Source organism: Corapipo altera, unplaced genomic scaffold (assembly GCF_003945725.1).
Source record: "Corapipo altera isolate COAL_440 unplaced genomic scaffold, ASM394572v1 23b, whole genome shotgun sequence".
In the NCBI taxonomy this organism is placed as follows: Eukaryota; Metazoa; Chordata; class Aves; order Passeriformes; family Pipridae; genus Corapipo; species Corapipo altera.
Genome location: NW_020884885.1, coordinates 10,325,241 through 10,340,264, shown reverse-complemented (window position 1 = coordinate 10,340,264; position 15,024 = coordinate 10,325,241). Strand labels below are relative to the sequence as shown.

At 34.1% G+C, this 15,024-nt stretch overlaps 1 protein-coding gene across 5 annotated transcripts in view; it reads right to left on the bottom strand.

The window, feature by feature from the left end:
• Nucleotides 1–15,024, bottom strand: part of FUT8 (fucosyltransferase 8) — a 111,638-nt gene that overhangs the window by 28,184 nt on the left and 68,430 nt on the right. For all 5 annotated transcript variants that reach the window (XM_027642229.1, XM_027642230.1, XM_027642228.1 and 2 more), the window contains 2 exons: nt 9,546–9,660; nt 1,195–1,432 (listed from right to left, as the gene is read on the bottom strand). In XM_027642229.1, coding sequence (XP_027498030.1) covers nt 1,195–1,432; nt 9,546–9,660 — 353 coding nt within the window. The remainder of the gene's footprint in view (nt 1–1,194; nt 1,433–9,545; nt 9,661–15,024) is intronic.

Genomic DNA, 15,024 nt, shown 5'->3' with positions numbered 1-15,024 from the left:
ACAGATTTTCATAAAAAATATTTAGTCTTTTAAAGCCACGTGTGCATCAGTGCCCCAGCACACTGTTCTCCAGCTTATGATGCTAAATAGTTGCTCACAAAACTGCCTGCATCTAAATTCTGGAGTCACATATTCTGCCGAGAACCATGCCCAGATGGTAGTTTCACTTGCTAAACTTCATCTGGAAATCTCAATATCAGTTTTCCATTTCTAGATGCTTTTATAAAACATTCAACCATTTCTAAGAAATATCTTTTGGAAAAAATCTCATTCACAAAATCCACTAGAACTCTCAAAGCAAAGTTTGGTAGCATCTTGAAGCTTTGAAGAACAGATGTTATTTCAATGTGCAAATATTGTTTCAATGTGTAAACACACAAGTAAGTTTACACACAATCTGTAAATTGGATTTTCTAAATCTGAGTAACTTAATTTCAGATCTGTAAAACCTTAATAGTTACATTCTTTAAGATTCCATATGCACTGAGCATGCAGTGTACTACTGAAAAGACTGATGTTTTGACTATCAATCACATGGTAAAAGATGTAATTTAAAATGAATGCTGCTTACTTTGAGAGAAACAAAGATATCTGATCCTCCAAACATCAATGCCCATCTACTTATTCTAGGCAAATTGTTCAACCTGGTATGAAAATGGATCAATTTCCTGACCTACAGATAAAATGCATTTTTAACATTGCTGCTGTTTTTACAACCCGTATTCTGCATCTGTTCAGCTTACATTAAGAATTATTTCAACTATTTCATTACTTTGTTGGTGTGTGAATGACTACTAGATACTATTTTCTTTATATCTATTTTGCTTGATATTTGAAACATGCTTTATTTTGTTAAAAGTTTATCAACAACAGCCTCTATTTAATACTCTCTTCCCATAAAATTGGATTAATATCTGGCACACAACACAGTGGCAGACTGCTGAAGGATTATAATTTGAATCTGAAATACAAAACTTTTGAATTAAAAATACTCTGCCAAGGCAGAGATATCTTAATAAAGAAATTTTTTTTTTTAATAAAATGCAGAAATAAGATGTAAAAGATGCTTCCATATACAACTGCACTCATAGATAGTTATTATGCTCCACATAACACTAAAGAAATAACAAAACAATTCTACGTGACTGAACCTGCAAAAAACAAGGAGAAATTATTTGAGTTATTAAGTCTTACCTGACCAGTGTCCAGTGGTGGAACCTGATCTGTCAGTACATGTCTCGCTCACGGGCCTAAATACAGTCTCCCAGCCACCGGTAGCATAGCGCCAATTCTGGGACTCCAAAATAAGCGTTCGCTGAGTGCCGTAAGCGATCATGAAGCAGTAAACTACATGATGAAGTTGACAACCATAGCCACAGCCTTTGTTGATATTACACACAAGTTTCTTAGCTTTGCTGCAATCCTTCGGGTTCTGTAAGGATGGATGAAAAAGCGAAGCTGAAGACAAGATACGCACAAAGACGTACTTTTTTCCTGAAAAACTGACAAATGTCATAAATCACACGAGCCGTCCTGCTATAATACATCTCATATTAAAATGGATGAGTAAGCTTCAGCTCCATGAAAATTTTATGTGGATTTTTCACTGTGAACGTGAACAGTTATTGAACATACTTCACTATCCTAATGTAAAATAGAATACCTTCAAGATTTTAAATTACTTTCTCATTTGTGAATCTGTCAGAATAAGCCCACATTTGGACTCAGAGTTCACATTTCATCAACATGATTTTCAGTGTTGGAATGTATTTTCCTTTGGCATTTTTCCAAGTTTGTTAGTTCTGTTACAATAAGTATGGATGTCATCCAACAAAAGAAAATTTCCACCTGCCTACATGGTACAGAATAAAATAAATGCTTATTAATGGACTACTTCCCAGACTAGCTGACCACATACCAAGTACAGAAAACAAAACACATACCTGAGCAGATTAACAAAGGAGAGAATTTTATTCTGCATGTACTCTGTAAAATAATATACTTCACTTCCACAAACCAAGAAATCATAACACAGGAGGCAAATGCCTACATTATATGAATGCTATGTTTAAAAGTACAAACTAATAAATATTTTTATATATGTGGACAACACAACAACATAATCAACAGAAGATTTCCTTGCTGTAAAATGCTTCACTGTGTGCATTCATGCTTGCATGCCTCCACACATACTTCTAAATTCCAAAAAGGTTTTCCATAGAATCTCTAGAACGAAAGTTAGTTTCAGATAAGATGTAAAAATACTGATATTTGAGCATCAACATAATTTCTGTTCCTCTCACATCTGACTTTAAATAATTTTTTCAGTAAATTTGCAACAAATCAAGTCTTTCCAAAAAAAAAAGATCTCTGTCTGGATAACTGAGATCCCTCCTTCAAGTGATCTTAAAGATAGTCTGAATATTCTGAGTACTAAAATATTTTTAAAAAAAATTTAAAAATTGTGAATTCAGTTGTGTAAAGGAGGGGAGAAATTCAGATCTGGGAAATAAATTTAAAAAAAAAAACAAAACTCTAAACCCTACAACATGTGCTATAAATTCAGCATTTTATTTTTTTCATTTTAAGGAAAATACATCTGATTCAAAGCCTAACTAGGTATGAAAACAATAACTTAAAGAAAATTTCCATTCCTTATTTTTGTTCCTCAGACCAGTACTTCTGCTATAACAAATTTAAGGGATAACTTGAGACTAAATCTTTGAAACTATAACAAATCTACTTCTCACAGTTTTTCCAGAGAGAAAGTGGGGCTTTCTAGTATTCTGTGCAGGTCCTCATAGAAAGAATTCCATGAAACAATACCTGGTCATACCATTAGCAGTAGTAGTAGTATATTTTTATCACTATAATTATCATCAGTATTATCATATTTTACTTGGTTTCAGTTATTAAATTGTTCTTATCTCAACCCACGATGAGGTTTCTTTGTGGGATTTTTGTTTATGGTTTTTTGGGGTTTTCTCCCCCCCTCCCCCAATTCTCATCCCTGTCCCTCCAGGGAAGAGGCAGAGTGAGGGAGCCTCTGCATGGTACTTCGTTGCCAGCTGGAGTAAAGCCACAACACTAATTTGAAAGGGATAATCTCTGAGAATTTTTAGAAAATATCAGTAGGTAACATTTTCTACACTTGCAATTACCTTCAAATGCCTGTGTTCTCTTGAAAATTAAAGCATTTAATTGATGGTATATTTGAAGTTTTGTCTTTTATAAGGAGCGCCCTTCTAACTTTGTTTCAGGAAAATGTAAGAGTTATATAATAGTTATGAACAATATTACAGAAATCAAATAGGAATCACATAATGAAACATAATTTAATAGCGTGACTGCTTATCAATGTTAATATAATGCACTTACTTGGGTTTTAACATTACTTGAAGACTTAACTAAAAACTATATATAAATATTAGTTTGTGACAAACAGGAAGCTAAGCTAATTTCTTTATGCCTGTGGGTTTTTTCAAATTGCTATACTCAAATAGCAAAGAGACAAGGCAGTATTTGGGCTTCAATTACCTACTGAGAATTTGAAAAGAAAGGGAAGCAGAGATACTTATATATATTGCAGTTTCAAATGGTATTTCCTGGAAAAGGTGGAATTATTAACCATCGATAAGGAAGAAAAATTACATTGCATCAGAACAGCTTGTGTGTTCATTAGCCAAAACTGCCATAAGCAACCCATAAAGGTACTGAGCTGATAAAGGGTAACAGCCAATTTCAAAACCAGCAAAGACTGACAGGAGATTTTCCCTCCTGGCCCAAAGTCACAGAAAAGGATTATGTTATTTTTGACTTGAATGAGCAGTGCACTCTGTTCTCAACCATAACAACACTGCTCATGACAGACTCCAATATCCAATTAAACGGTCTACATAATCAAGAGAGGGGTGGAAGGGACTCCTAGGAATGTCAAGCCCTGTAACGTTAAAGCCATACAACTGCGTTAAAAACAAACACACACACACAAAAAAAACCCAAACCCACACAAAATCCTAAACAAACAAAAACCCTGCAACTAACCAATCACACAAAACATACTTCAATATGTAGAAGACTGGATGATCAAGCCATGCCAGAGTTTACACCTTTTATTTTTCTCAGAATTACTTCTATGAACAGTGCAACTGAAAATGGTAACATTTTCAGAATAGTAAAATGGTTAAAATTATAAATTTCTATGCAAGAGAATGTCACCTAAAATTAAAACGGATTTGCATAACTGGCAAAATGGATTTGATGGTCTTTCATCACAAATAACATGGGCATACACTGTTCCTCTTACAAAATTCAGGGTTTCCACTGTATTCTTCTCCAGGGCTTTTGGTTGGCCTACTCACAGAAAGTAGGATCAAATGGGAACGATGTCAGAAGTGCCTCAATGTCTCACCACCTTCCAGTGTTTTCAAGTGTGCAGTTAGCCATCAAAACACATGACAAACTGGTAAAAGTAAACTCTTCTCCTTAACATACATTTTACTATACAAAAAAATAACTGTGGTTTTTGTAAATTTAAAACAGAGAAGTGTACTTGATCCAACAAATCACAGCAGGATAGAGTAGAGCAGGCAAGCAGTCTGCTACAAATTACTAAGTAACCTCATAAACACAGTATGATGTTCATTAAGAAAGCTGTTCTTTTTTATATTTTCAATAAGTATTTTATTCCTTGATGCTACCCAGTCTGCTGGAAGAGACAGTCCCACCCAAAATCTGTGAAAAATTGGGGTATTTTGAGAGAATGATGTCAAGGAAGGGTGTTACTTATCCTAGTTATCACAAATGTAGTTCACACCATCTTCTTTTGTCCTTTCTTTAAGATGCCACTTGTAATGGTTCTTTTTCATATCAGCTCCCCTTAAGACTTTGGTAATGAAAAAAATCCAAACAAACAAAAAACTAAACAAACGACCAGAAGTTTGCTTGAGCTGCTGGAAGAAAATGTTCTTCTTTCCCTAGTCAGAAATATTACGTATTTGATTTGAGAGACAGAGATTCTTATGTCTCTAATGTTAATTCCTCTAGTTTGCACCTACCCTCCTACAACACACAAGCTTCAGCTGGAGTAAAACATTCCACTATGCAGATGGACTAACCACACTACACTCCTCAATCCACTAAGTAGAAATTCTAGAGAAAACCTCATATAAATATTAGCAGTGATCACACTTTAAGTGGTTATTATCCTAATGCCATAATATCAGATACTGAATTTACTAAGTAACCTTATGAGGAAAATCCAAGACATGTTTCAAGACATTCAAAAATCAAATAATTTGTGATAGAAACAATTCAGTCCCTTTCTAAACACGCATAAAAAGTCAGAAAAATTGGCTCTTTTTAACTCTTCTGTTTCACTTTCATATCTATTTTGTCCAAAATGTTAACTTTAAAAATGCTTAGATTCATTCATATGCCTAAATTATCTTTTCTAATGTTACAGGGAAGGAACTCTTCCAGTGCTGTGTAATAAATTCAACAATCTAGTAAAAATGGGAAAAGAACTGCAAGATACAAATGAGCTTACAATATCAAAGTGAATTATCAGGATTCTCTATATTTGGAGTACATAGCATAAAACTTTTAAGGATGCTGAGTCTATCACAGGGAAACTGAACCACTATATGGCCTATTAAAGAAATCATCTCTTCTCCCAGAACAGTGCCCATACTGACAGATGGCTGAAATCCTTCGGCTACTGTTCTCCTTCACCATAAAAGTAGTAAAAGCTGATGGAGAATTGTCTATGACAATTTTTCTATTTTGTGTTTCAAATTAGTTTGAATATATCAACATCAACAACACAGTATAACTATACTACAAGTTGTTTCTCATGAGTGAAGTGGAACAACTGGGAAAATATATAATACATTTGATTTGCTTGATTAAAGGATACATGTTTACACTTTTCAAGACTTACAGTTGTGAGAGCATCCTTTTGCATGTATGCAAAGTGCCCAGAGCCTTTTTTTATTGTTATTGTCATCTTAGCATAAGCACTTTTATTGAGAATATGTATCAGTAATTTAAATGTAAAGGAGAAAGGATTTAATATACTTTAAGATAGAAAAATCTAAGCAATACATTAAATCACCAAAAATACAGGGAAACCTAGAAACCTCAGAATAAAATCTTGTAAGCAACTTGCTTTTCTTTGCATACATACAAACCTCCAAATAAATAGCATAAATATGGCAAACTATGACTAATATAACTGATGTGTTGTTTAGTTCTTAGTAACCTTTCTCACCTGCTTATATTTTTAGCCTTCAAAGCTGAACAGAAAGCTCTGATTTTTTTTAAACAAAGGCAAAAATATTCTGCTACTGGGAGACTGCACGCTGAATCAGAAACTTCCTAAAATAAACAGAACAAAAATAAGCACAAAAGGGAAGCGACAGAAAACTGCTGCTCTCGTAATCATTTACTCACTTGATTACAGTACTACAGGTACCCTTGTCTCTTGCACCTTCTCTTCAACTATTTGATAATAAACATCTCTGAAAATAAGTTCTTTTGCTTAAATGTAAGTTTCTAGCTTTTAAAATGTTGCTCTAACTACAGGGAACTAGTTACATGTAGCCTCATTAAATCAAATTTATGGTAATGTTATCCAAATGAAGTAGCAGTCATTGCTATTCACAATCATTCAGCTAAATGACTTCCCAGGGAGATGTCCCAAAATAATGCAGCTGTCACTGTTCAACATCTACCAGAAAAAAGCTATACAGTCCTTTCCTACTTAACTAAAATAAAAAATTACAAGTATGTTCCATATAATTCTTTTTGGCATTGAGTTGAGGGGCAAGGATTTTTGAATTTTTAATTAGATTTTATTTTTTAATACAGGTATATTATTAATAAAGGGGTATATATGTGTAATTTCAAACCATGTAGTGCTTTACATTGCTGCTTATTTGCTAAATCCAAGAACTTAGTACTCTTTTGATGACTTGTACAGTCACTATAATAAAAATATCAACATTTATCAAAGCTAGAATTACATTTTTTGGAAAATATGTACTGCCCTTCCTCAACTTAAACCACAAAGACAATTACAAGGAAACACATGTCCCTTCTTTGTGGTTTCTAGACCCATTCATACGAAATAGTCACACGGAATTTCATGTGCAGCAGTAATACCTCTGTATGTTTCCAACTTCACCAGTGATAATTTATTAAAAATACGAAACAATGTAAATTCCTCTGTAATAGAGAAAAGAGGGAAATACTAATTTTTGTGTTTCTCAGTGTCATGAGATGGACCCATAATGATTAAATTCAAATTTTAAATGCATAAATATGAAAAAACATGAATTTTCCATGACCAAAATTTTATAATTGACTGCTTTTTAATAAATTTATAAATAAAACAGAAACAAAATGGTCTGTATGAAGTAAATTGATCAAGTATGTCAGACCTATTTCTAATTCCGAATCTAATACCACAGCTTTCTGTAAACCACCTGCTCATGCTCATCAACATGTTTTCTTCTGAAGATAATGAGGATAAAGATAGCTACCTCTCTTGGAAGTGCCTGAGGATATAATAAATTTCCTGAAAGACTTAACTACTTGTGCTACTTGAAATGTTAGGATTCTGTATGTGTTGTGACTTGGCATTGGTTTCACTCTTAATATTGCTTCTACTTTTTTTTTTTTTAACGAGAAAAAATTAGCTCAATAAAGAGGAAAGTCCATTATCATAGATTATATGCATCTAAATAAATTTTAGGAGCACCTAACTGGTCTTCCAGCTCTTCAGTCAGTAAGTAAATTTATTTCAACTTCACTAGAAAACAATGTACACATTTACCTAATGCTTCAATTTTGAGTTTCTGCTCTCCTAAGCAACTTTTATTCTTGTTATTCATTATACATACTTGGAGGTCTTAGTCTTGAACTGTATCCTGACCATTGTAAAACATACAATAGGAAGACAATCACCCTTCAGAAATATAAATATGTCTAAATAAGACAACAAATGGATACCTCATTTCCATGAGGAAAAGGTAAAGAAAGACTATATTTATCAACATGAAAAGTAGTTACAGTAAACCACTGCCAGACAGTGACACCAAAAATGAAAGAATGAGGAACAGTTCTCAGGAAAGAGTTGAAGTAATACAATTAAGTGATGACTCCTGCATAATTTACAGGGATGTTTTTTCCTCAGAAGGGTGCCTTTTTTTATTTAACAAGCAACAAATACATAGTTTGGTCACAGAAGATTCCAACAGCTGAACTGTGAAATAATGAACATCTCAGAAACAAATTCAGCTATTTACACAGGAGAAAAGATCAGGCATTAGGAGTCACCATACAATACAGGTGCACACATGCCACAGAAAATAAACCAAGTACAAATAAAACAGATTACATTAAATATCTTTTTGATCACTACATAAATAGCTGCATGCATTCAGACATGAAAAAAAAAAAAGTCCCAAAACCTTCAGAACAAGTTTTATTTAAATTTATACACACAAGCACATGTATTAAAAAGGCCTTATGCACTCAAAATGTGAGCATCTATGAGAAGTCTCACACATCTGTTGAAACAGTCTAGACAATATACTATACAAGCACTTCAAATTTGCATCCTCATGTTTTTAAAAATGGTTTTGTTCAGAAGTTTGATACAAGGACTTTTATATTTTTGTTTTAAACAGCGTGCAAACATATTTATGCATTCTGACACTCTAAGGATTAAAAAAATAAACCAGACTTATCTTTTATAATAAAACAAGGAATTCAAATAGCTAAATACAGCCCACTGAAAACCACAGATCCAAAAAAATAACCACACACACAAAGAAACAAATAACTAACAAAAGTCCAAACCCTAAAGATTTCCTTGAAATACTATCTTCCATATACATATAAAATATGTGTTTGAAACAAATGTCATAATTTCTTTTCTATGTAATTCATTCATATAACAACATTTATTTTAAAACATTGTGTAATTACTCTTTCACAAGGGCACAGCTAAGTGCTATATATATAATAATAAAAAACGTTTACAGAATCACAGAATATGCTGAGTTGGAAGGGACTCAGAAGGATCATTGAGTCTAATTCCTGGCCCTGCACAGGACCATCCCCAAGAGTCACACCATGTGCCTGAGAGTATCATCCAAACACTTCTTGAACTCTGTGAGCCTTAGTGCTGTGACCACTTCCCTGGGGAGCCTGTTCCAGTGCTCAACCACCCTCTGGGTGAAGAACCTTTTTCTAATATCCAGCCTAAACATTGACTGACACAACTTCAGGCCATTCCCTCAGCTCCTGTCACTGGTCACCACAGAGATCAGTGCCTGCCCCTCCTCTCCCCCTCATGAGGAAGTTGTAACTGCAATGAGGTCTCCCCTCAGTCTCCTCCAGGCTGAACAGACCAAGTGACCTCAGCTGCTCCTTATACAGCTTCCCCTCGAGGCCCTTCACAATCTTCATTGCCCTCCTTTGGTCACTCTCGCACAGCTTGATTGAATTACCTTGATTCAAAAGCACTATTCTCTTACCTGTAAATAAGTTATTCTCCTCTGTACCAAATCTGTTAGATCTTTGGCCTCTTTTTCTCGCCAATCTCCTGCTCCATCTGTTTGACTGAGGTAGTACAAGTCGGTCATTATTGACCTATAAACAACAACGGAAAACAATCTTAAAAAAAATGGGAAACAATCTTGGCATTATTAAATCGGAGGATTAAATTAAACTAAAGTGATATTTCAGTTGTAGCCTCAAAAACAGTTTCTTCATGCCACCTCCTACTCCACAATTCAAACAGCAGCCAAGAAAGACTGAGTGTGCTCTTCACCTAACATATGTTCCATAACATGAATTAAACAGGAGATGGGTTAGAAAAAAATCTTAGGTATAAGACTTGCTTGATACAAAGCATTTGGGTTTGGTATTTGCCAAAGTAAACTAAAAGGAAAGCACAGTTCCATGCTAGATACATTATCCAGTGGTGCCACATGGAAATGCAATAGTGATTGCTACAATACCTTCTATTATAATGTATTGTTAATTTTCCTCTTTCAATCATCTCACTATGCTTGTATAGAATATATTATTACAAGTGTCTTAAGCACAGGTACAACATTTCTTCTATTTCTGTTAATGAAAAGTAACTATAGGATATTATTACAAGGTTTAGTAAGCAGTATGTTCTATAATATGGAGCTCCTCCTGATTCTGGAAGGAGACAGCAGTGTTCGGCCTGCTTACAATGACTTCATGCCACTAATACTCAAATAGAAAAGAAATAAAAAAATTAAAAATTCTAAACAGACTCATGGCCATACAAGTCCACACTACAAAAATTGAATTTTGATGAACTATCAAATACTAAATTGAGGTTATGTAATACACTAGAGAATCTCTTCTTGGGGTTATAACATTTCATTTGCCAAATAACAGAATAAAGAATATCTTGTTATGAGAAGATAAATAATATATGGCATTTATTTGTTAAAATTAGCCAGATTATTTAAAATTACTGATTTTGTGAAAACGAGTTCAAACAGTACCATCTAGGAAAAGATTTTTTTTTTAATCTCTGTGGCTTTCGGGAGGAAATACTAAACTAGAGGCATATTATTTAAAGTGTTTGTTTAAAACGTTAATGGTTATTCTAAAAGTAAAAGGTAGCCCAATTCAAAACTAATAATTTCAGAGTTGGTTTCACATACTGAGAATATTTAAAATTGCTAACACTTCTCCATAACAATGCTAAAGTTTTAACTTTGCACCACATTTCTTAATATTTTCATCTGAACTTTAGATGTTGCAATTTATTGCCTGAAATTCTTGATAAACCACAAGTTTAATCACTTGTGAGAAAGAGATGCAACAGAACAAAGGCAGAGAAATTTGGGAAGTGACAAAAAAGGAGTATGAGGATAAGAGAAGTATATTTCATAACAACATGTGAAGGTCCCGTTGTTGGCACCACCTGTTACTACTGGAAGCACAGAGATAGCTGGCTAAGGCAAACAAGCTTAGCAAGTGAGAGAGGAGCAGACTGTGTATCCCTATTAAGGTAACTATTTCCAGTGACACAGTATATAAGCAATAAACACTGAGATAAATCAAACTGGAACAGGCCTATCTTTATCAGCAGAGTTATCACACAGAGTTCTCCTGCTAATAACCACATTCATGGATCTGTAGCTTTTCACTCTCATACACTCATTCTGACCTTTACACCCACGCTTCTAAACAGGGTAGCAGTGACACTGACCTATATAGCACCTAATGTTGTTGTATTACATATTATACCCAAATTGTTCAGCAGCAGTAATCTTCACCTTCTGTCAATCAACTGGAAGAACTTTATCTACATTCTGTTCCCAAACAATATAAAGTGGATTTTCTTTTGCATGGTAATTGAGCTTGAAACACTCTATTGCAGTTTTGCAAACAAATAAACCATTTAAAGTTTCACCAGGTAACTAGTATTAAACCAGTAACTATTAAAGACACATAATACTCAAAGTAACATGCGAACAGAGTTTAGGGAAAATCAGAACAGAATTAATGATGGAATAAACCTAATATAATATATTATACACAAATAACAGATAAAGAGTCTGCTGCTCTTAAGAGAGTGTTTTCCAACTTACAGAAAGCATTTAGGCTAGTAGACATATTAGAAAGGGAAACCCGTGTACTTTCTTGGGAGTTTAAATATATTTTTCTTCCCAAATGGGATGCAACCATGTTGGGTGTTTAAAGACAAAATATAAAGTTAAGGTCTAAACACTAAAAAAAAATCTTCTATCATTAAAAGCAGCTGTGCAAGCACACAGCCATATTTTAAGCAATTTTCAAATGCTCTTTCACAAGCCTTAAAAAGAGTCTTTTGTGTACTTCTGATGTAAGTAACCAGTATAGCCTCCTTTTACTCTACAGAAATATACTTCTATTAAATATTGACATAAAATAACTGAAAATATAAAGCTTACTAATTAAAAAACATTCTCTCTCAGATCTTAAGTAATTTTACTATTTCTTCAGAAAAAATTGTCCAAATTTTATATTATTGGCCATGGTGTCCATAGCAAAGGAAAGGCAGTAAGTAAGTTTTAATAATCAGCCTTACAGATGAAATATAATTATTTTCCATCACCACTGAGGTAAGATAAATGATGAGAGAGCCGTTATACAGCCTCAGTGGCTTGACACTTTAGGTAAAGGCAGCTTTGCTCACTACAAACCATAAAGAATATCAAATAATTTGCAGGAATTTTTTATGAATTCATGAAAGAGTTTTCAGATAGTACCCACAGTCTTTAAAAAAAAATTATAAAACTCTGAAGTAAACCAGGAACTGAAAAATTAATAGGTGTTATCACATAGAAATGATTATAAAGGTAGTTCTATTTTAGGACACAGTCATAGAGACCTTCTTTCTTTCATTGTTACTACTGAGAAATGTGCATTTTTAAGTTTACATCTGCAAGGGTTTTTTGAGTGTGACCACTATGAAGGCTTATTAATGCAGATTTAGAAAAGACACAAATAGCAAAGACCAGGGTCAGGGGCCATGTAGAGAGTTAAAAGTAGATGGACCAGTGATTCATAAGCCCAGGATAGGCAAGTGCAGACAAAAGATTAGCCTGCAAAGTATTATTAGAGGCTTCTGCAGGTGATAAAATGCAGAAAACTTCAGACAGTGGCATTGCAGATATTTAGTATCACACTTGGTCTTTCATTATGCTACTAACCAACAATATCAATTCATTGTCGTTGTTGTTTGATATCATAAAATAAATCTTGAAGCTGCTCTTAAAAGCATTTTTATCCTGCAAAGTATAATGAAGGAAAAAATCTGGCTATATATTTCATATGCATTTGATTGCCAAAATAAAGGGAAGGAGAGTGGGCATTTTTAATAATCAGTCTAGACAATTATTCCAGTCATAAGGCAAAATTACACTTAAATCTCCTAGGAATTTTACATCAACAAATAAAAACTAAAAGAAAAATCTGTGATTCAATGGAAATAATGTGAAAATTTGTCCAAACATTATGCATCAAATGTTGGCCAGATACCACAAAATCCCTGCTGACAGCTGTTCCCCAGGAGGAGAAGGAATGAAACTAACTCAGTAACAGCCACCTTGTCAACAAAGGAAACAACCATGACAACTAGAGCATTAATTTGCTCTTTTTTATTAACTCTGTATCATGTAGTCTTTCCAATGTTAAGATGAAGTTACTCTCAACAGCTCTCTTCCCTATAGCAACGACAAGAACACAATTATGTCATTCCCAATGCAGAAAACTCTGTGTTGGGCAACGTTGTTTTTCAAACAGAATCAGTAGTGAAACACTTCACAAAAACATATGCAAGACTGACACTTTCTGAGGGAAAAATCTACACAGCCTCTAGGACTTAGCCAACAAACAGAAGCACTACCTTACTTATCTCTTTCCTTACAAAACTATCTCATCATTTGATCACTACCCGCCTCTTTTATTTCCTTTCCCACATAAGGACACCATGACAGACTGCTTTAGGTAATTATAATTAACAATAATCTTTCTAATTCAAATATTAAAATATGTATTAATGTATATTCATGTATAAATATATAAATATCTAAATAAATAATACCAGCTTCACTTGCAGTGTTCCATTCAAGTAAGACAGCACTTTTTAAGACAGCACTGTCAATGAAAGGGCATTTGGCAACTTGTTTAATGGCCTTTAAAAAAATTCAAGTGCACATATACTTGAAAAAATTAAACCAAAAGAACAAAAAAAACCCAGCAACAACAAAAAAATCCCAAACACTAAAAACCTGTTATTCTCAGAGTGAATGAGAGCATCTGATTTGCTCATTCCAAACTTATGCTGTGTTCCTTTCAGGAACAGAGACCAGATGGACTGTGTGGAGGGAAGATGAGACCGCTCCTTCCCTGGGGAGCTCCTGTGCATTGTGAGGGCAAAGAACACTCCAGAGACAGCAGTGCATAACATGCCAAAGGATGTGCACACAAAGAACTGGGAGTTTTCTGCAACTCACACGGCAAGACTGAAAGATTAAAGGAAAAGCAGCAAATAGCTTGACCTTAAAGTGAAAGAAAAAAATTCCTTGGGACTAGAGGCAACCAAGAAGACAAGGTAATATTATTGTTTGAAGGTAATATTGTAAGTACACCAAGAACACAGGCTGAATATTGTAGAAACATTTTTGTATCTGTTTTCTCGTATGCAATTCCTTTGAATTTCCATATTTTAAAAAGATGGTCTACATTTTAGTTTAATAAAACCTAGTTTCTGGCTGTTTGGCTTTAGCTTAAATAACTTTAGTTTTCTTTGAGGACCTTACCATACAGTAAGGTCTACACAGATCTACTTCTAAGACTCAAGAGACTCCAGGATATTCTGCTTCTGATAACCACTGTGACAGTCAAAAGAAAACATGTATCCAACACAAAAATTGTCAAATTAAAAAAAAAAAGAGCAGATGCGATTGCTTGTATCATATACAAACTTCTGCCAGTACCACAGTGGTTTCACACTTCCACACTGGGATTCATCTCATAACTTTTAAAATTCAATGCAAGAGAGCTATGCATTTCTAGAATGGGTTTGACTTCATCCTTAAGTACAGAGAGATGTGAACATAAGGCTGTCAGAAATACAGATACTTGCAAATTGGGCTTATTGAATTAATAGTCATTGGTGTAGAAAGGAAAAGGACTCATCCTGGGAGGCAGGGACATAAAAACCTTCTGGCATCAAACACACATTATTCAAGGTTTCACTGTGATGACAGCCTCATCCTGGCTTTATAAACAGGGCAAAAATGTGTACACAAGTGATTTTATTACCATGATGAACATCAGAAAGTCTGGCATTAGACTACTTGCTCCAGTTTTTGGCAGAGATAGTTTAAAAAGTACATAAGAATCAATAACTTGTAGTCCAAGAAACACAAACAGAAATAACTTTTATGAAGAACAAATATTTCTGAGGGGACATAA